At 41.4% G+C, this 22,201-nt stretch overlaps 1 protein-coding gene across 2 annotated transcripts in view; it reads right to left on the bottom strand.

Annotated features, from left to right (window-relative positions):
- The window catches only part of TGFB2 (transforming growth factor, beta 2), a 61,763-nt gene extending 39,585 nt beyond the window's left edge, over positions 1-22,178 (bottom strand). Inside the window, exons 1-2 of one of the 2 annotated variants that reach the window (XM_009994745.1) lie at positions 21,830-22,176; positions 1,745-1,759 (exon numbers count right to left, since the gene is read on the bottom strand). In XM_009994745.1, coding sequence (XP_009993047.1) covers positions 1,745-1,759; positions 21,830-22,176 — 362 coding nt within the window. Of the gene's footprint in view, positions 1-1,744; positions 1,760-21,829 lie in introns of both variants that reach the window. The other variant, XM_009994747.1, reaches the window with a different exon arrangement.
- Between the last annotated feature and the right edge of the window lie 23 nt (positions 22,179-22,201).

Here is a 22,201-nt window from a genome sequence, read left to right as displayed (position 1 = left end):
GAGTGTTTTGTTTGAAGCACTGCTTGTGTACCCTGGAGGCAGAGTCCTTCTAAACGCTGATACAAAAGAGTACTTGACAGTGACACAGTGGACATACTTGGCACAAAACACAGTATGCTTCAGTCCTGTTCTAACTCTATCCAACCCAAGGCTGAGCTAATACCAAAAGGTGGAACATTTCAAAGGTGGAACTTCAGAATTCACAATGAAGGTGCTTTTAAAATGAACACACAAATTACATTGATGTGGAGGTGATGCCTTTTTCCTGGCTTTGTATATTTGATAAACAGATACTATCATGCTACAGGATCACACATTCAGGTTGGAAGTATGGGACACCAGCTAACCACCCTGTACTCACGCCAAGTAACAAAGAACAAGTATTTCAAATGTACACAAAAATAGGTTATTTTACATACAGAAAAGCATTACTAAAACCTAAAAGGCACAAAGCCATAATAAGAAGCAATTGCAAATATTACAATGACATATTTTTCCATAAGGATAGTATCAAAACAGAGAAAAGTCAGAGCTAAACAAGATCTAGTGGCTCCCAACCCTGATGAAAGGTAACAAAGAATAACATGAAAGGTAATGGAATGGGTCAAAACTCACCCCTGCAGAGGTAGATGAAACATGAAATCATCATCAAGCGACAGCAATTTTTAGGGCAATAATACTATTACCTTGGGGTCCACCTTACTAAGAGAAGTTACAGAACTTCTCTATTACTTTCTTAGGCACTCCTCTCCTCAGAATGATAAAAAATGAGAAAACAATTGAGCATACAAGAAAGAATAAAGTGAAGAACTGAAAAAAACTACCCGCTCAAAACAAAACAAAACCTCATAAAATCAATCAGCATATTTTTAGACTGTGATATTCACTGTAGTTTTCTGTTTCGTCTGACATGGTTCCATATTTCACTTAACTGTAGCTGGTAGTTAACTGTCTATTTTAAAGCAATAACCCAGGTGGCCTGTAAAAGTAGTGCAAATGGCAACTTCCAAAACCTTGTACACTTGGCCTTTAGAAGTAGGCTAAATGGAAAAAATCATGCCAGCAGTAGTGGGGAAACAGACCGCTTGCCAGATTCTTTGTAACCTTATCTCCTACCTCACAATGTATACAGTGAGCTTTTTACTGTCTAGAAGGAAGGAGTAATCAGTGACTTCTCACACAGAAATAACAAGTTTTGGGGAGATTAAATATGGCACACCTACCCTCCAGATTTGCCACTTATAAAAATTAGAACTTTGTAGTTGGCTTCAAAATGAAATTAAAAGAAATACAATGCAAGCACATCACAAGCAGACTGCTTTCAGCTCAGCTGGAATAAATCAAGGCAGTCCCTGCTGCAGTGGACACACACATAATGGCTTGAAGCTTTGGCAGCTAAGGATCCAGTTTATGAAAATACAGCTCATTTAAAAAATAAGTTACCAAAGTACTAATCTAACAATTACATGAACAGCACCTACCTATGACAACTGACATCTCCAGTTAAACTGTGTCACCACTTGTCAAAAGTACTGCAAACACATAATGCACCCCTCTCCCCTGCCAGCTACCCCATGGGTGGAGGGAAGGATGCAAGGGAGACACTGAGACTTGAAGCAAAAGGAAACAGAGATGGAAGGTAAAAAAGATAGGCACACAAGCAAAGTAACATAATCCATGGGATCAAATATAGGCCACTGGAAAAAATTATGCTCAGAAATCCCTAATAATTGGAGGAGACCACCACTGTCCTAGAGAACTGGGCCAGGTACTGTGCTGGCATGAAATCTGAGCAGTCCCTATCCAAAGAAACAAAGCCCATAGAACTCAGAATATTAAGTTTCTCATAAATATCAACTGAATGCTCTGAATAGCAAACCTAGCCAATGTTGTACACTCATTCAGAAAAATTACATGGCCTTGTTTTGATTTCTTGAAAAGAGTATGAAAAAGTTACTTTCTTAATTCATTTGGTTATTTCAAAATAGAGGCCTGAGGAAAAAAATGCTTAGAAGTTATTTCCCCATTCTTCTCATAGCTTCCATTTTTAAAGGGCATCAAATTCTCATTCCATATGAAAAAAGGAACAATAATACTGGAGGCGGGGGTGTGTCAGAGCTGAGCTCTATTCTTCCCCTTTGATAGCCTCCCGTATACATCTGTGGAGACCTCTGAGTAAAGCATAGTAAAGAATGCTACTCATAATCCCTCTGACTTATTTTTAAAACAGAAACAGGTATGATTGTGGCACTCTTCGTATTTGACAAGTGACTTTGACACACAGTAAGAAACTCCGTTCACTGTTTGCAATATATTTCCACAGAAAGGATTCCCAAGGTCTGTCTCACTGCTTCAAGTATGTAGCAAGCTACAAACCACTTAACTGACCAGTTGGCCACAGCACAATCTAAAAAACCCCAGACACAGACCATGATTAGAAGCAAAGACCCAGGCACAGATACATTCAGTCCTTCTCTCCATTCTTTTACCTACCTTATACAAGCAATGCTGGTCTAACGCACAGCCTTGGATGTTGAGGGCTGTGGACACCTGCATAATTTTCTACACTTACCTAAACTTTTGAAAATATCTCCAACAAATGAATACATTATTCCTTATCTATTTTATTGTTCCTTATTCCTTCTAGTAGCAGATACATATACATATATGATAAGATAGTTTTAAATAGAATATGGTGTCAAGTATGCTGTACCAGAAGGCTGGAATACAGCAATCTGTGCTATTAAAAAACAAACAAAGGTGGGTGAAGAGAAAGAATAAGAAGTAGTAAGGAATTAATGACAGAACAAGTGGAAAAATCTTCAAACTATTTGTTAGCACCTGGAAGAAAACAAGGAGTTGAGTAACAGCTTACACAGACTTGTCAGAAACAATTAGTGTCCAAACAACCTGAAGTGCCTTCAGGGCTGGATAACAAGCTTTGCAAACAGGGGAGAAATCACAGATGACATTTATCTTGACTTCAGTAAGTTTGGACACACCCCTTAGCAAATGAGCAAGAGATGTGGTCTAGACAAAAAAATATGGTGGATAGGCTGCAAGTCTGGAAAACTGACCTGAGTGGCAGTGGTTCCTAGTTAACACAGAACCATCTACCCAACTGAGTGCTGCAGAGGAATAAGATTACTACAGAACTATAAAACACAGGCTAACGAGTAAATTTGGGTTGCTCAGCCAAAAGAGGCTACTGAAAATGTTACACAAAACCAGCCTTTAAGCATGCAAACAGCTGCCACAAAAAGCAGAGGAGTGATCCATTTTCCCTGTCGGATAAATCATGAGTAGTTCTGAGCTGCAGCAAGGAAGGTTTGTGCTATATGTCACAAAAACCTTAAGACATCAAGGATAATGAAGCACTGGAATAGGTTGCATGGGGATGCTTTGGTGGTGACTGGAAGCCTTTAAGAAAAGGTTACATAAATACCTATCTGCAATATCATGCATACAATCTACACTCTCTTCTAAAGCAGGACCAACAGAGCAGCCTCTTGAAGTCCTTCCAGCTCCATGTTTCTTCTGCGATAACTGGCTGTTGGTGAACAGCTCACATTCCTGAATAATCTTTATGAATGCATCCATTGATACCCATACGAGTCAGATATATTTATACAAAGTCATTCCAGAACTTATGTCATTAGGTCAGGTCACAGAGGATGCAGATCAATACCTGAAATCTACTAACATCAACAGACCTGCCGTCCAGCCAGCCAGATCCATGCCCAGTATGCAATGAGGTAGTAACAGCTGAGAGCATGGAGCTGAAGATGTCACACACAGAAAGCTCCCACTGCAGCGAGAGTGAGCAACAGGCTTCTAAAACCCTTCCTGTGGGAATAATTTCTATATATTGCTAATTACAGAGACACAAACAGATTAAATAAAAAATGTAACAATGTTGCTTCAAAACCTTCTATTTCCTGGGTAATGCACTTGAAGTGTCCTGCAACTATCCTGCAACTAGCTAATAAGAAGTAACAGCTCTTTAAGTTAAATAGGTAAGCCTTGAGTTAAAGGAATTTCTACCATTATATTTGAAATGTATAATAATGCAAGTATTAAAAATAAATTCTCTATGGCATTAAGATCAAGTTCGTCCTTAAAAGAACACAGTAAATAATTATAAGTTACACTCCATCCCCCGGTCTTCAATTCCCCAAACTAGGATGCTATGCTGTACAGTGCTTTCCTCCACTGGTGAATCATTATCCTGCGATTGCTTGAAAAGCTATAGCCAGTGTGAAGAGTGATGGCAAAGTTTTAGTAAAATTCTATGATATGCTTTTTTTCCTTTGTCTTTGGCATTATTTCATGCTAAACTTTGAACTTGCTGCTTTCACTGATGTGTTTAAAGTGCAACAGTCCAATAGCTGAAGCCAAAAGTTTGACCTCCATTATAACTGTTCTAATCTTCTGGGAAAATATCCTCTTGACTCTAATTTCTCTTTCCAGACTCACCATGCTGCTGCTGAGAAATAACAGTTATTGGGGCTGTAAGGCCAAGATCTGGCCCTCCAAAAAAAAACCAACCCAAAAACCAAACCAAAACAAAAAATCACCAGTAGCACTGAATGACACATGAAGTTTTTCATTTTTCATGTACGATCATGTCCTAGATAAGCACACTGGACTAGCACAGCCATGAGACCATGAACACTATCACACGAAGAAATATTTAAGCTGACATGAAAGTTTTTCGCTCCGAGTACTCAGGCCTTTTGCAGCATAACTGATTATATCACTTGTCAGTTTAGATGGAGAGCTCCAAAGTAAGGCTGGGAAAAGTACTGCGAGATCAACAGTGCCTCATGCAACTCATCTCTCATCTCTCACTGGGGCTTGATCAACTACTGTAATACAAGTATTACGGCATTCTTCACTTTGCCTCAGTTGGATAGTGTTGTTAGATGGGTGCAGCATGTTTCTATCAAGAAATATTTGGCTATGCTTCTACTGGAGTGAAATGATCCCTGTAAATACATGGACAAATTGTGGTTGGCCCTTGGCTCCACACATCAGAAAACCTCTCTGTCAGCAGCTGCAATATGGGGTGAAAGTTGGCTGATGCACTAGTGGGACCAGAATGGGAGCAAATAAAAGGATCTCTGTTACAGGAGCTGTGGAGAATCCTGACTCACTAAACATGGGCAGTTACAATCTCCCCAGCTGGACTGTTCCTATCCCTGGATTCTTTACTTAGCACCTCTCAGTAAATGAAGGGGAAAAAAAAAAAAAAAAGGAAAAGAATATCCAGAGTGAACTTTTCTCTTTTTTCGGTTTTTCCAACATAGAGGAACAAGAGTGCTTTCATGTATTTTTTCCTTTGGTGACATCGATAAAAGTTTAAAGTTCCTTGTCAAAAGTGATGAAAAAAACTATGAACAGCACAGAACAGCTGCCAATGCCTTTGAACTAAGAGTGCTCCTGGCTACCTGCTCAGCTGTCAGTATCCAAGAACAGTACCACTGTGTCATAACTCTAAAAGTAAGATGTGTATTTTGGTAGTTACTTGAGGTTAAAAAAGTGACTAAGGCAGAAGGATACCAAGCTTTCCAGCTTCCAGTCAGGAACATGAACTCCTACCAGAAAGACTGATGGAGCAAATTAAATTTGCGCAGCACACGTGAGGTACTTGTTCTTGGCTGTATTGGCCACTTTTGGCCGAGTCAGACACCAGCAATTATTGCATCCAACCTGGGGAACATTAATGACAACAATTCAAAATAGAAGTTTGTAAAGCTCCTCTCACCCCCTACTCGGACTTTCACAGAAGCAGATAAAGCAAATCCTCTTCCATATATAGAAAAAACTGTTTCTTCCACCTTGGAAAACTGCTCGGGAGGATGAGACAAGTTTCATCGTGACACTGAGGCTTCATACTGGTGACACAAGTATAGCCTTCAGCTTCTCAGGTGAGTTACATTTTGTCATCACTGGTTCTGTCAGCTGGGACTTCAGGTCAAGCCACAAATCCCCTCTTCATGTGCTGACCTCACCCAAGCTTCACGGTAAAAGCCAAACCAGTACAAATACAGATAAATATATCACTTATGAAGGTGGCATGAGACTCTTCGGCATCTCCAGATATATCTGAAATGCCTTCAGAAGAAAGGAAGAATGACAGATTAAGACTTGTCAGACTTGGGGGAAACAACAGCCTTCTCCACGGGATTAATTTTCACACTGGCACCTCTTCTGAGGCATGCCTGTGATGAAATTATGAAAGAGGACAGATGCTTCTAAATTTCTTCTTGGAGGCTTAAAAAAGGATTCTTCTCACTTGTGTACTTCTGATAAAGGGCCAAACAATGGAGATCAAGGAGCTAAGTTTAATTAGGTTTTACCAGGAAACCTGCAAAATTTCATTTCAAAGAATACTCCAAGAAGTAAAGCATTTGCAGTGCTGCTGTCAGCAACTTGTCTGCAGGTCCCCAAAGCCAGAATGTAAGGATGAATTTCCTCATGCCCAACACTTCACTTGAGCAACAGGGCTCAGGTACTCTGCAACTCTCAGGACTCCAAAACCAAACTTACAAATCCAAACATACTCAGCAATTTGAAAAAGAAAAAAAAAATAAGAAAAAAAAAATACAGAACATTATGGCATGCATCCAACCCTAAAAAATGCTAAATATAATTAAACACGATAAACTACAGACCTAGATCCCATTCTTAACAGAAGTCCTTAAGAATCACATGTGGATGATTATACAAAAAGGGTGTGACAGTGATGGTGGCCAGGCATGTGGGAGCACTCATCTTCCCTTACAGGGTATTCAAAACTGCACACAGAGCAAAATGCACTGGATTGCAGAGCACTGATTAATATTTTTTATGTATTCCTATTTATAAGAGCAAGTTGTTCTCTCTTCCTTTTTTTTTTTTCTTTTAGACAAGTGGGCCCCACTGCGTAGCTGTTCTAACTGGAAGATTTAAGAAGCAGTCAGGAAATTTCAGGACTGCCTTGCAGAGAGTGGAGGAGATGAAAGTGAGTCCCATGGCACAGGCTCCATTCCTCTCGCCCCACCTCTGCCAGGAAGCGCTCCTGTTCCCCTGGCAAGCAGTGCAGCTGGCTGCCTTCTCCTGCTCGGCCAAGTGTCCAGAGAACAGCCTTTCCAAACTATTCCCTGGCTGGAAAAGGAAATGAAAGCAAGTCATTTTCAAGAAAAGCAGGTTGGATTGTTCAACCCTTTCACTCTGGGGAGAAAAAAAAAAAATGTGAAAAAGGAATTATACAAGAAGTAAAAGGGTAACGGATAAGGAAAGGCAAAATAAAACTGTATTTTATTTTACTTTTTTGCATTGCAGAGAAGTAAAAATTTGCAGACTCAAAGCCCAGGCGACACATCTTCAAATGATTAAGATAAAGACAGTGGACAATAGATGAATGTTAAAGACAGAGGGAAGTGAAAGTTTTAAACCACATTAAAATCGTCCCATCTTTCCTGCTTTGTAACAGTCATTAAAATTATTTACACCCTGGTCTAGTGTAAATCAGGAACACCAGAGAACACAGAGTGTAAACGTCTCTTAGGTAAAACTCTCCAGCCAGTAGAAGTTAAGTTTCAGTAGCTGCCAGCTTGGAGGAAATGCACACCCGCCTGCCCATGTGGAGATGGTCAGCTTTCAACTCCTTCCTCTACTTTTCACCCCAGTTGACCTAGGAAGCTCCCAGGCAGCTTGCATCTGAAGATCCCTAGAACACTCCATGGACTGCAGGGAAAGTGCGGCTGCTTGCTGAAGCCAGAGACTACTATGTAGATGGACATGGAAGGATTAGGAGTTGTACAACAAACACTACGGTAGAACAAAGCTTGCAGGAGCTCATCTGCAGAGCTTCCTGTACAGCTAGCCCCAAATCATGCCATCAAATCATGACTATCAGAGAGAAGATTAATGTTGAATATCTCCTTTATCCAGTAACTTGTTAAAATCAACATTGTTCCCCAAAGGTACTTGTTAGAGTTAGCTCCAGTTTAGTGCTAGGAGGAAGGACTCAATGAAAGTATCACCTTTAAGTTCAGATATTCCTAATTCCAAGGTCCTTTAGGAAGTCCTAATTACTAGGGCGAATTATGATCCACTATGCCCTCCATGTTATTTTAAAAATAGGTAAAATTTCTTTATAAGTTAAAGGCTCAGACCTCTTGGAGGGGTAGGAAGAATGGATGGCACCACTCCTGAAAGCGTAAGAGCAACGAGCTCCACCAGGCCACACCTTTACAGCCAGCTCCTACTGAGATATGCTAACTCTCAGAGCAGTTGGGTTTCTAGAGACCACTTATTTTAGGTCTCTGGCACTTTAACAATTAAGCATCCTCAAAGAATTAAACATAGGTACTGGTTTACTTTGAAGATGGAACTGTGGTGCATTGGCTACCCAGATGTGACAGGAAAGCTTCATGGCTTAGCGAGAAGTGATCACTTAATTTTTGCAGAAAATCAGGAAGTCCCAAAGAACTGGACACATTCAGACTTAGTATAAAAAAGGAGACAGTCACACAAAAGTGAATGCAATGACAAGCTGAATCAACTGGACAGAAATGTCTATAGAGAAGACTAGAAAGGACAACAAACATAACAGTTTGCTGCACAGGTAGAAACAACACAGTTCCATAATCAACAGATAAGACCACTTGGGTCAGAAAACTGTCTGTGACAGAAACCAAATGGAACCATAAGAAGATAAAAATTTAAAATGCAACTATATAAAATGATAGAATCATAGAATCATTTTCGTTGGAAAAGACGTATAAGATCATAAAGTCTAACCATTAATCTAGCACCGCCAAGTATGCTACTAAACCAAGACCCTAAGTACCACATCTTCATGTCTTTTAAATACCACCAGGGATGGTGACTTGATCACTTTTCTGGGCAGCCTCTTCCAATGCCTGATTAATACTACAAACAGAAATAAAAGTACTAGCTGCTGAGAACTACTATATATCAGAAAATAAGAACTGCAGCTAACAGATGAGAAAAATCAAATGGACTTAACAGCTTTGTGGCCAAGAAACTTAAATATGAGACTTACTTAAGTACTAAGGAAGCTTAACAGTGATATTCATCCATTACAAGATTAAAACCGTTGAAATAATCATACAGAAATATGAATTATACTTCTGTAGATAGAAAAGCCAGGCTGTCATGAGATGTAAAGATGATTTTTTTTTTTTTTTCTCCAGTACCAACTCAAAAGGTCTTAAAACAATAGCTACTACAATCAGACATTGTAAAATATGCAACACCACATAACTTGCAACAAGACTTTTCAAAGAGCTGTTCAGGGACCTAACAAAGTTGTTAAAACTGGCTCTCACTAAATCTCAAATGCTGGAAAACATCTTAAGGACTTGAGGCAGAACATATTTGCTAATGTACAATGCCCTGAACAGGGCAACCCATGCTATCTCACATACACAATCAGCCTTATACTGATCCCAGAAAAAAAATATACAAAGTGAAGGAATGAGAATCAGCTTGGAAGAATTGAGGGGATATAACAACATCAGCTCAAGAAAAACAGGTATCATTGGTCCAGGATCATCAGTATATGAATATAATCCTTGCATTTTTATGAGACTCAAAACACAATGCTAGACAGGAAACTGAGAGACAAGGTCCCATAAGGCTCATTTTACTGTACTCTATTATCTAACTTTTTTATCCATTACCTGGAAGGAAGCTAAACCATTATTAACAATGAAGTAACAATATCGATGTGACAAATAATAAAAGTGACACTTCACAAGTACAATGACATGAATCTTGATTTACCAAGAAGTAAATGTCAGTAGAATCAACTTTAAAATACAACTTTAGGCAAGAGAAACTAAACCATACTTACAGAGTAGGGGACTCCATCCTGAGAGTCAGCACCTCTGAAAAGGACTTGGGGAGGGGGGATATCCAAGTATGAATTTTTACTTCTTGTAAAGTTCCAGGCAAAGTTAGTGCCAAAATTAGCTGCCACTGACTATGTAATACTGAGTTAGAGCAGAGTCTGCAACATGTATGTACTTGATTATGGCACAGCCACTATTGAAATACTATGTCCAATACTGTTGTCCACAATTTCAGCAGTATATGAATAAAGCAGAGGAGCTTCAGAGGGAAACGGTGAGAATAACTGAAAAGGCTGGGAAGTATCTCAAAGAACACAGTATACTAAACTTAGAAGAGCTGTGGCTCCATCACCATCTATGGATCTGAAACACACTCAAAGTCAGGTAAAGCAGCCCATGCTGAGCTCCTGGCTGCCTCATTGCAGGGTCTTCCAGCTGCCATGACAGCTTGTTCTCAGCCAGATCAGTTCCTGTCTGCAAAACTTGCTTCTCCTGCAGGTGCCTACACAATGCCCACAGATAAGGTAATGGCTCTTCAAAATAGCATATGAAGGTTTAAACCAGATTTAAATTCTAGAATTTGAAACTAAACAACTTAAAATGCAAAGATGCCTGTTTCTAGGGAACACAACTAATCATTGGAATAATTTACCAAGCATGGTATGAACTCCCTTTCAAAAAAGCAATTAAATTAGCAAAACTCAATGGCTTAGCAAATGGAGGTAGGGAGACCAGAAGACCATTATGACTTCCAGCTTTTTAAATCTGTACGTTTCCATTCTACCATAACTCGAAGCCTCCTAGAGCAACACCGGTCTCATTGTCTATAAAGTGTAGCATGATATCAATTAGTCATTAGCCATGAGTGTGAACAGATCTAGAACATTATACCCTAAGAAGAACATCTCAGCCCTGCTAAGTATCACTTTCAGTTGTGAGGCAACATTCATGGTCAATCAGAAACCCACTTGCAGGTCTGGCTGTGATTACATTAAGGCCATTTATACTCTGTGGCATTGTAATATTGCCATAGATTAAACAAGAACCAAGCCCTTTGGTTTCACATCACACATCAAGTATCTTGGGATCAAATCTCATCCCAAAAGGACATAGAATGTACAAGATAGATAAAATACACACAAAGCTTTTTTCTATTTTTTTTTTAAATACAAACAAATAAAAATCTAGCAACTTCTGGTGGATGTTGAGTTCTCCCAGGCTTTGAAAAGTAAAGAGTAGTAGTATAAAGATGGTACAAAACCACATTCATGATATGTCTAATCAGCAAAGCAGATTTACCTGATCAAGCTTCATCTGAATAAAAGGCTGAGACTCTTAAAGGCTACAAAGGAACCACTCCTTTAGGTGCTGCTTGAAACCCTGGCCACAATTACTATTCTGCTTGCCTAAACAATCACTGAATAGACTCCAGTTTCAACACCACAGGGAAAAATCTGGAGTGGCTTTACTGACTCAAATTAAATGGCTCCAACTTTTCATCCATACAAAAAAACGTACCTCAAAAGTTAACTGGTTACTTTGTGAGCCACTTTAAGACACATCAAGTCACAGGGGCTTTATGTAAAACCACATGCACCTTCATGCTGTAAGCACAACTCCTGTTCCCAAACTACTTGGCTTTCCAGCTTGTAAACTCAGCATCTATCACGCAGCAAACTGACTTTCAGAAGTTTTCTCCTGGCTCCAGCTCTATTCAGAACTGACTTTTAAGATTTTATTGATAACATAAAAAACACCTTGTTGGCTTAGCCCTGAGCTCTCTTTCGAGTCCATTGCACAGGGATTGGCCACCTTCTTATTCACAGCCTTTGGATTCTTCCCTGCTCTGGGTCCTGAGGTCTGATTTTGCACATTTTTAAGAAGCCTCTGGATGTGATCTGATGAGCTCCTAGACAAAAACTTGCTGTAGGGTGGATGATAGAGATATATGATGGCATGTTTATTTGCTAAGACCTTTGCAGTCAGATGGTCATTTATTTTAGACAGGGGGAGGTGAATACCTCTGAAGTACAGGACATGAACTCATGCCTTCTTCTCCGCATTCTGCATTTCTGGCCATATTGCTACCATATGCTGTTCCCAGATGACATCAAATGCTTCTATCAATAAGCCTGTAAGGTGTTTATTTTTAAAGTTTTTGTTGTTTTTTTTTGCAAAGCCTTATGCAGAAGACCATCTACAGTGGCAACTCAGTAAAAGGGAAAGCAATGCGTTACAGTAACACATCCAAATATACCTTGAAGATGTGGCTGTTCCCTGAAACAAAGAAACAGCTTTTAATACCTGATCCAAAGAGTTTTGCAGTTAATGGAAAGACTTCCAGTGTTTTCAGCAGGCTTTGGACCAGGGCCCTTAATCTGGGGAACATACTCTCAAAATGCAGAAAAATGGAAAGGTTTGACTGTATCACATGTATAGCTGGCCTTGTGGCAAGTGTGCATGAGGCAGATTCCTTTCCAGGCTCTACCTCAATAAATACACTTTCAGCCAGCAAAGATTAAGTCTCCCAATAACGCGGGTAAATAATAGGACTCCAACTTGGAAGGAGGTAAGTTCCTTCAGACACATGATATTGTTGTAATTCAGCCTCTGGCCATCTTTATAAATATCTCTTTTTTTCTAGATCCTTCTGGGGCTCTTTTCTTCCTTGATTAGCAAGAGGAATGTGAAATTTCCAAATACATCATGGCTCCTAGCACCAAGGAGAAATTAAGGCTCGGATGGGAGAATCCAGATTCAAAAAGTGAGAGAAAGCTCAGATATCCAACAATCTGTTTGAGTCCATCCTAACTGGGATGAAGCTGCTCACTTAGCTCCCTTGGTTTCCAAACTGTAGAACCTGGCAGGGAGCCTCTTGGTTCCTATCACACCACCAGATCAGAACAGAAGATTTATTCTCAAGAAAGCTGGAACATGCTCCTCACTCACAAAGCTAAATATGTACATATGACTGCTGCAACAGCCTGCCATTATACACTAGATAAACACAAAAACAAGCACAACAAATGAAACACATAGATATCTTTCAATGTGCCTCAATGTTGAAATATGGCTACTTCACTCACAGAGTGTGTATCAGGAAAAATTTGAATACAGAGCAGTGATTGGCACAAGACATATACAGCCCTTGCTCTGCCAGGGAAGTTTAGAGCCAATTACAACAGCCAAGAAAACTGGGCTGGATCTCTCAGAGATTGGGTGAGAATGAGAACACCAAGGATCTGCATGGATTCAGCATATATCCAGGCAGTTCAAAACATCCTATCATGTTGGAGAGTATCACTTAACCTTTCCTGAGAGCAATCATCCCTATACCTTCTGCAGGCATTCAGATGAAGAAATTAACTGCCAGTATTGCACGTATCAGTGGACCTGATCCCTGGCATCCTTAGATTTTGCTTACTAGGTACTCATTAAGTGCTCTGGTTCAGTATTATCCAGTCAACTGGATCGATTCCTGCATCAGACTCTCAAAGCATGAAGGCCAAGAACTGTGAGGCAAAGGGCAGAGCTGCCCCTCCATCATTACATTCATGAGGGATCAGAGATGTATCTCAGCTCTGCTAACCTGGGCCACTCCAGGGACCAAGAGAAGGTGGGACAAGAAGAAGCAGCCTGCCACAGGCTTTGGTGAATGCTAGGCCCTAACCATGCTGTGCCTGTCACCCATTTCAACCCGCTGCTGCATCTGCAGAGGGTAAATCTGCCGCATTGTTTTTACACGTCACTTGGAAGATGGGAAGTTCTGCAGGTGTTGTTCTTTCAAGTGTACATATTGGCAGTCCTAGAGGAGATGTTTATGGCTGTTTGCCCAAAGCCCCCATAAAGTAATTTGATATATGTTGGAGAACACTCATTCAAAGCAGCAAGGTCTACTCCCTGTTCAATTTTGGGTATTGGAGACCACCTGTAAACACAACTGTAGGCTCAGGATTAATAAGGATTATTGTGCAGAAGCCTTCATTAAGTATGGGATTGCTAGGTACCCTCTGACCACTTCAAAAGAGTCAGTACTGCTAAGATCTATTAGTTTTTCAGCCTCCTGAGTACAAAGTCCACCCACAGTGTTGGGGTTTTTTGTGGGTTGCTTTTTTTTCCACCCCAGGGAATGAAAACCAACATGTTCTGATTCCTATCTTTCAATCATCACTATGGTAAAGATAAGTTACCATCACTACTATTTCAGCTGAGCTAGCTGCTGAATTGCAAATGTTATATGTAAACAAAAACAAGAGAAGGAACTTCAACAGACTTAGCTCGCCTTTTAAAATTCAAGGCAGGGGTTTAAAAGACATGAAGCCAGGGAAAACAGTGGATACTAACACAAGCCAAACAGTGAAAAATAACGAAGTTGTAAGCCTGAAAAACTGAAATGGAAAGAATGACAGATTTACTGCTGCATTTGATGCACATAACCACTGATAGACTCTCCCCAGGAAGTGTTGAAATTACCATCACTGAAAGGAATCCAGAAGCTAAAAATTAAATTATCTTTCCCAGAACATTCCAATTTGGGCTTTGGCAACAACAGATGTTTTAATGCTCTTAAATATATGCACGCATGTGTGTGCACGCATGCACACATGCACCGAAGTACAGTATCCTCTTTCATGCAAGACCTCCCTCTTAGTTTTCACAAAGTCAGACTGAACTTATGGTCATTCTGCAAAATCTTTTCTTCAAAGTCTCTGCTCAAACACACAACCATCCGATTAAGCAACCCATAAGAAGTATTACAGCAGCTCCAAGTTATGAATGAATAGTTATTTGTGAACTTGCCTGTCAAGACAGATACGGTATTTGTTAGTGCAGTGTGGGTTAGATATGATGGGAAGGAGCCAAACAAGTAAAGTGAAAGGTCAGTATCACAATATTTTGCTTTCTCCCCCTTCCCCCAGTTTGCCTAAAACGATGCCACAGCTTTTGCTGAAACGTGATATGGTAGTTTATTTTCATGCAACCTACCATGCTTATTTGAAAAGCAATATTCACACAAGAAAAGTAAAAGAAACAAGGGTGCTGAGGAAGAACAGAACAGAACATTTTTGTGCAAGAAAGCTACAGCAGAGGGACAAATCCAAAACTGACAGAAAATAACACATTTTCAGAAATTTGGTGATACTTTAATCAAGACCACCCTATGAAAGCTGAAACACAATGCCCTGTTTTTCTTGTATTAAAATGTTGTATTACAAGGATCACAGGTTAATTTATGTTGGAAAGGACATCTAGTTCAACCTCCAGCTCAAAGCAGGGTCAGCTGTGAGATCATCTTGTCACTAATACTTTATACAGCTATTTATAATAACCTGAAGTCAGCATCATGCTGTTAGGTCCTCTATAACAACAAACAGAGGCTCCTGCCCTAAGGAAATTTCAGTGCAAAAAAGCTCAGTTCTACAATGAAGATCTACTCTACAATGCATATGTCAATGAGCATCACACATGGAATTAAAAGGAACCCTTGCTCATCGCACAAGTTATTGTGTTTCATTTATCTTCTCCACTCCCTCTGCCATAAATCTGCTGCAGAGATGTCTGTGAGGTACAGCAGCTCCTGGAAACCGAATGTGGGTGCCGATGAACACGAACAGCAACACAAGATGTATTTCAGTGGAGCCTGTCCTTCCACACTGAATGAGCAGTTGCCCTGCTCCTCATCTTCTTGTCAGAAACAAATCTTTGTGTTTCTCCTCTCCACCTTGCAGCTGCACATTTTTTGTACAGTCGGGTGCCCAGCTGCAATAACTGAACAGCAGTGAGGACAAGCTTGGGTGAGCTCCTTTAAGAAGAAACATAGTTGCTTCAGACTATCACAGGAAGCCAACCAACAGGGATGCTAGACCTAGGCTCCTGTGAGTCCACATTTCCCATTGAAAGGGAAACAAGCAACAGCTTGTGGGTGAGGGCAGGATGCAAACTATCCCTAAACAAATGACCAAAGCAAACATTTTAGTCTAAACAAATCAGCAGAGACATCCATGACACAGCATTACATTAAATAATACCTGGGGAGCGTATCACCCTCAAGCTAAAAACTGCCTGCCTGACAACATGCAGCATGTGGTTTCACAACAGGAAGGGAAACATTTGTGTGTCTTTAATCATGACTTGTTTTGTCACCATACCCTGGGGTTCCTCTCTTTATCTGTAATACAGGAGCAGCCCAGCACAGACACTGCAAAGGCAAAAGAGGCCAGCTGCCCAACAGGGCCAGGCTTCTTCAGGATCACAGAAGTACTGAAGAGCCTATTATTTCCTCTCTAAAAAGTCCACTAAAGCATTTCCTTCTCACTGGGCTCCAATGCCCAAATGACAGATTTCAGTGCAGCAAGAGAGATTTGAAATGCCTGGCTTTGTTCATCCCTGCAAATGTGCCACAAACCGGGCCCTAACTCAGGAAGCTAATTAGGCATACATAGAGCCTTAATGTTAATTAGTCTGCTCATGTGTGTGAAGCTCTGTGTACATTTCAGAACTGTGAAGAAGCCCACAGAGGACAACAGCTAGGAATTCTCATTCATCTTTTTGCTGAGCTCTAGTGCAGGCAGGAATCTGAAACTGACAGTAAGATGCTTTAAGTAGTAATTTCAAGTAACATGGCCATCCTGGTGATCACTGTTATTCTCACATAGAGCACCAAGGATGAGCAAGGCTAAAACCAGCAGCTAATAAAGATGATGCTCCACTTTCTTTGCACGATAACTACTCCCCCTCAGTCCTGCAATTAAGTGGGGCCAGAAAGAGTGGCATGAGCTCTGGGTACTCCCTGCAAATCTCCAGCTACGAGCAGAAGACAAGAGCACATTTCAAGATGGGTCCCTGGGACCGTAAAACATTCACACTGCCAGCAGACTGAGGGAAGGGGGAACAGCAGGGGCAGTGATGCATATCTGAACTTTTCACTTACCAAAGTAGAGTGAAAGAGCCTCTTTAAAACAGACACCAGAGAAATTCAAGAAGGATTACAGAAAGGACTTGAGAATACAGCCCTACAATTCCGTCTTGCAAGTCTTATGACCTTGGAGTGCTAAAGAATGGGGATTATGGGTGGTTTACTTTTCCATAGGCTTCATCTGCTGGAAGAAATGATAGAAACATAGAACAGTTTGAGTTGGAAAGGACCTTAAAGGTCATCTAGTTCCACCCCTTACATGAGCAAGAACACCTCCCACTATGCAAGGTTGCTTGAAGCTCTATCCAACCTGGCCTTGAACACTTCCAGTGAGAAGTGTTCTTCCCTGGGTAACCTGTTCTAGTGTCGCACCACCCTCACAGTGAAGAAATTCTTCTTAATGTCTAACCTAAATCTAACCTCTTCCAGTTTAAAGACATTACACCTTTTCCTGTCACTACAAGCCCTTGTAAGATGTCCCTCCCCAGCTTTCCTGTAGGCCCCTCTCAGGTACTGGAGGGCTTCTGTAAGGTCTCCCTAGAGCCCTTCTCTTCTCCAGGCTGAGCAACCCCAACTCTCTCAGCCTGTTTTTGTAGAAGAGGTGCTCCAGCCCTCTGATCATCTTTGTGGCCCTGCTCTGGACTTGCTCCAACAGTTCCATGTCCTTAGAGGGACCATGTACCATGCCAGACTGCCTTGTGGACATCCACCTCTCCCAGCTTGGTGCTCTGCTTACAGCAAGTTGCTGATGACTTAGAAAGCCAGCAGGAAACACACATGGTGCACCCCAGCATCTGCTCCATACGAGTGGGAGTGGAAGAACAGAGCACTCTTTGATGTCAGCTGCCCCTGGTAGTGCACCAGAGCATGTTATTTCATTATCCCTCTTAGACTGTAGAGGACTACTGTCCAAAAAATTACCCTGCCCGTTTTTAAAACCATTAGCAATTTCCTATTCTGGTTTTCAGGGTTTTTTTTCCATCACCACCTAGGAAGATTGCACTAAGCGCCATTCATGAACAAGGAGCAAGGAACTATGCCCACGTCCCTCCTCAGGAAAGCTTTTGCATTGCCTCAGGTCCTCTGGAATATGCCTCCTACAAGAGGTGCTCCAGAGCACAACCACAGGGCTGGCATAGATGTCAGGTTTTAAAATAAGGTATTCCTTCCTTTTCATAACATTAACAACATAGGAGATCCTGAAAGCTAAATGCAAACACACAAGCCACGCAGCCTTAGCTCCTAACACAATGGTAATGATGCTGTCAGTGCTGGCAGACACAGAGCATGGCCACTCCTCCACGAGTCATTCTGGTACCCTGAAGACAAGGAGCCCACATACGTGTAATTGCTGGTAAATTGAGTCCTTGTTGATAAAGTAGAAGCATGTCATTGTGCCCAGCCAGTTTATAATGTTGTCTTTCATGAGGTGAACATTCAGCAGAATGACAGTCTGTGTAAAGCAATATTCATGGTACAGAGTTCCTGAGAAAACTAATCCTACCACCCAGTGAAGGCTGGAACCTGTGGAGGCTCCTTCATACTAAAGTAGGTCAAAACCCATGGAAAACCAGGACCAAACCCTGAAGAACTGTGACTTCTTAGGCTACTGAGTACTTACAGATCTACCTCCAAGTATGCCAAAATGCAGATGACACAACTGGACCCCAGCCCCCTCATACACGTGTTGCCTGTATTTCTAGAGTATCTGAGGTATGCATTAGTTTTACAATCTGCATTTTTTATCTGTGCTGGCATTAAATTTCTGTTTATTACCATGCAATGGTGATGAGCACTCAGCGTCAAATCAATAATGAGCTTAAGTATCAGTCCCTAGATAATCAATGAAGAACTGAAAAATAATAAACTTCTATGCTGATTCATTTTTCACAGAAGTTGGCATCAAGCATCTACACAGGTAACTTTGCCTAGGCATAAAACTTGCAAGAATTCTCTCATGTTGTGCTCAGCTTCCAAATCCCACCTTCCTCTTTAAACCACTCCCTAAAAGAGCTCGATTCCTGAATGTCAGCTGGACTTGGGAGAGTGCTGTTGTGAGCACAACGGAGGCAGGCACGCTTCACAGACAAAAGCTTTTTGTTTTTTCCAAACCTCCTTGTAGTATCTTTTTCTGCCACTACATTTCACATCTGTTGTTTTTGGGTCTGGCAGTCCTTGACTCACGGAATTTCCACATATATTCTGACTAGATGTGTCTTTAACCTCAAGTGGACTGTCAAGCCAGATGCCAGATGCCCCCTTACTTCCTCAGTGCAAACTATCAGTAAACCTTAGCATAACTTTACTTTGAGCCTTAAACTAACAGCATGTGAAAAGATTAATATGAATAAATTCAAAACTAATCAGATCCCTTCTTTAAATGTTGACACAGTATTATTTATATCCCATAAATACCTTCTTGACTAAAATTCATCCCAGGAGATTGGCATCTTGCCAGTTCTATTCATATTTACTGTATTTATACAGTACAGTTGGCCAAGGATAATATTTAAGACAAAATATGCCTTAGGGTATATACAGTATCTCTTATAGTTTTCCTTTTAAATCTCCTCATTGCTAAAAATATTTAGTCTGAACTTTACAAAATGCCCCACAATGACCTATCAGCGATCTGTAGTGATATATTGCTGACTATGAGTATAATTAGAGCATATTTGTAATACTTGGGTTGTAGTCAGTTACTGAATGCTAACAACTTGTGGTAAAAACTGAACCACTGATCTTTCCCATGCCTTCCTTCCAGCAGCTTTTGACCTCCAGTGTGTTCACACTGATCCTCTCCTCCCTCCTGACTCCCTCCGACACAGCAGAAATTGTAGAGTTAAAAAAAATTCACTCCAAGACGTCTAGAAGAAAGTGTCCGCGGCAGCCAGAGCTGCGCTTTCAATTTCTTCCCTTAAAATATGGTGGAGCGATTTCTTCCTTTCTGTCTTTTTTGGAAAGGTTTGCTCCATCCAGCATAACTAGAGAGCAGTGGAAAAACAGTTAACCTACTTATTCTGATGTTAGCGACAGCCCTCGCACAGTAGTACTGGATCCACTGCTCACCGGCCCTCCGATCCCAAACGTCTGATGCACTCTGTTGGTAGATACCTGCAATCTCCTCTGCTCTTCCAAAACCTCTATTGATACTTCAGTACAAAATCTGGCCTCTGACAACATTTTAAAAATAGATCATCTTTTTGTCAACACCATCCAAGTCACACACCACAGATATTTTAATTTTCTGGAAAGTACGTGGCTGCATTTTGGACTATCGGTTCTTTGTAGTTTGCTCATGCGAGGAAAACAGAAGTGCTCAGGATGGATGTATTTCACAATTCTCAGAGACTCTGTTACAGGGTCAGCTCCACAAGCCAAGGCACTAGTATCAGTCTTCCTAACCTTTGCCCGTAGGTGCTCACTCCCCTGCTCGGGGCATGACCTGATGGGTCTCAAAACAAAGTGCTGTCTTCCACTAAAAACACCAGCAAAATACTAGTAAACCAATGTGGAAACCAGGCACGATTTCTGTGTTCTCACTATGGCTATGAATTACACTGAACCTCTCTGCTCATACCCACTTGGCTCCAAATAGACTTTTTTTTTTTTTTTCTCTAATTGAAAAAAAAAAAAAGTATTCCTTCCCTGAGGGCAATAAGGGTGGAGTGTATTTATCGTGGCTATTATGGATGGTGCCATAATTACAATAATAAAATGGTTCTGACTGCCAGGATGTCCTGTACCTGATGCTGTCATTTAAGAATAAAAGAAGGAGGCAGCTGCACCGATACCTTGGCTGGCAACCTAGGACTATCACATGCAAGACAGAGCAAGCCCCAAAGCTACAACTTGCTAAACTAAAAGGGGAAAATACAATTAGAAACTCTGGGATAAAGTTACCAAGATGGCTGCATTATCTATTTAAGCAAAGCAAGAGGTATGTGCTTTTCAAAACCAGACAGCAAGTATATAGGGCATCAAGGGGCGGGGGAAGGAAGAGAGAGGAAAGCAAGCTACAGGCAAGGAGCAGGGACTAGGGTTTGGATACACAAACGGTGAAGTTATTTTCTGCTTCTGGTATTTCACTTTTCTTGGTATGATGACGAACTAGATTCTTTTAAGGGAGTGGGCTGCTTTTTCTTTTTTTTTTTTTTCCCTTGCTATACACTTAAACTTCCCTATCAAAACAAAAAGCCATGTCGTTTTGACTATTAATCATTTTAAGTGGATTTGGTCAGCACAGTACATTTCTACAATTTTTTTAAATTTTTTTTGTCTCTGAAAAATGTGGCATGATCACTAGAAGGTCGTTAAAACCAGCAAAAAAGCAGACGGGCTGAGACGGGTTCCAAGAACCAAGGCTACCCAGAAGGGGAAACTTTTTCTGTACTCGAAATGAAAGTGCCCATGAACTGAAACGGGAGGCTAGTTAGAAGTGGGAAGAGGAGGGAGGACCTCTGTGCCTCTGTCCTCTCTGAGCACCAATCTGAATAGCAGCCTGTGGGATGATGTTCTGGAGGGGCGCAGAAAGAAGAGGGGCTGGTGACTTGTTTTTTTAAAGACCTCCTTTTCTTTTCAGCTATGGAGCGATGGAAACCTGCCCGATCCAGACACTCCAAGGGAAACAACAGCAGTGGAAAGATATTGGCTCTCTGCAGAGGCTGCACACAGGGCTGTGGGGGAGCTAAACCCAGTGCTAGGGACGGAGCAGGAACCTGGGTGGGTGCAGCTTTGCTCAGGTACATGGTGGTAGAAAGCAGGGACACCTTTAGGGCTTCCTGGTGACTTCAAAGACGATGGGAAAACTCGTGAGTGTAGAGGGACAACTGACACCCCCTAACCCACCCAGGCGTACATATAGCCCACCACTTAAACGAAACCCTAGAAACCACCACCCAAGCAGATGCTGAGGGTAAGTGTAAACTGAGCACAGAAGGCAGATTATGATGCATGGGGCTGGTATTTGAAGGTGCTGGGCACTGCCAAGACTCGGGGGGGGGTAGGGGGGGGAGAAATTACACACACATGCACAAACACAGAGGACTTACTTTCGGGGTAAAAAGGCTGCATGTCTATTTTGTAAACTTCTTTGGCGTAATACTCCTCGTCGCTCCTCTCCCTTTCACAAGTGGCAGCTCTGTGGTTGGCTTTCTCTTGCAGCAGGTCCCTGGTGCTGTTGTAGATGGAGATGACCTCCGGGGGCACCTCCTCGGGCTCGGGGTACTCATCCGGAGGGCTGGTGAGCTTCAGTTTGCTCAAGATCTGGCCCCGGATCGCCTCGATCCTCTTGCGCATAAACTGATCCATGTCGAGGGTGCTGCAGGTAGACAGGCTGAAAGCCACGGTGGCCAGATCCACGGTGAGGAACACGCTCAGGAGATAGCAGTGCATTTTAAGTGTTTAAATACAGCGCCCC

Source organism: Chaetura pelagica, unplaced genomic scaffold, assembly GCF_000747805.2.
Source record: "Chaetura pelagica isolate M959 unplaced genomic scaffold, ChaPel_1.0 scaffold2, whole genome shotgun sequence".
Classification (NCBI taxonomy): Eukaryota; Metazoa; Chordata; class Aves; order Apodiformes; family Apodidae; genus Chaetura; species Chaetura pelagica.
This window is presented reverse-complemented; position numbering and strand designations above follow the sequence as displayed.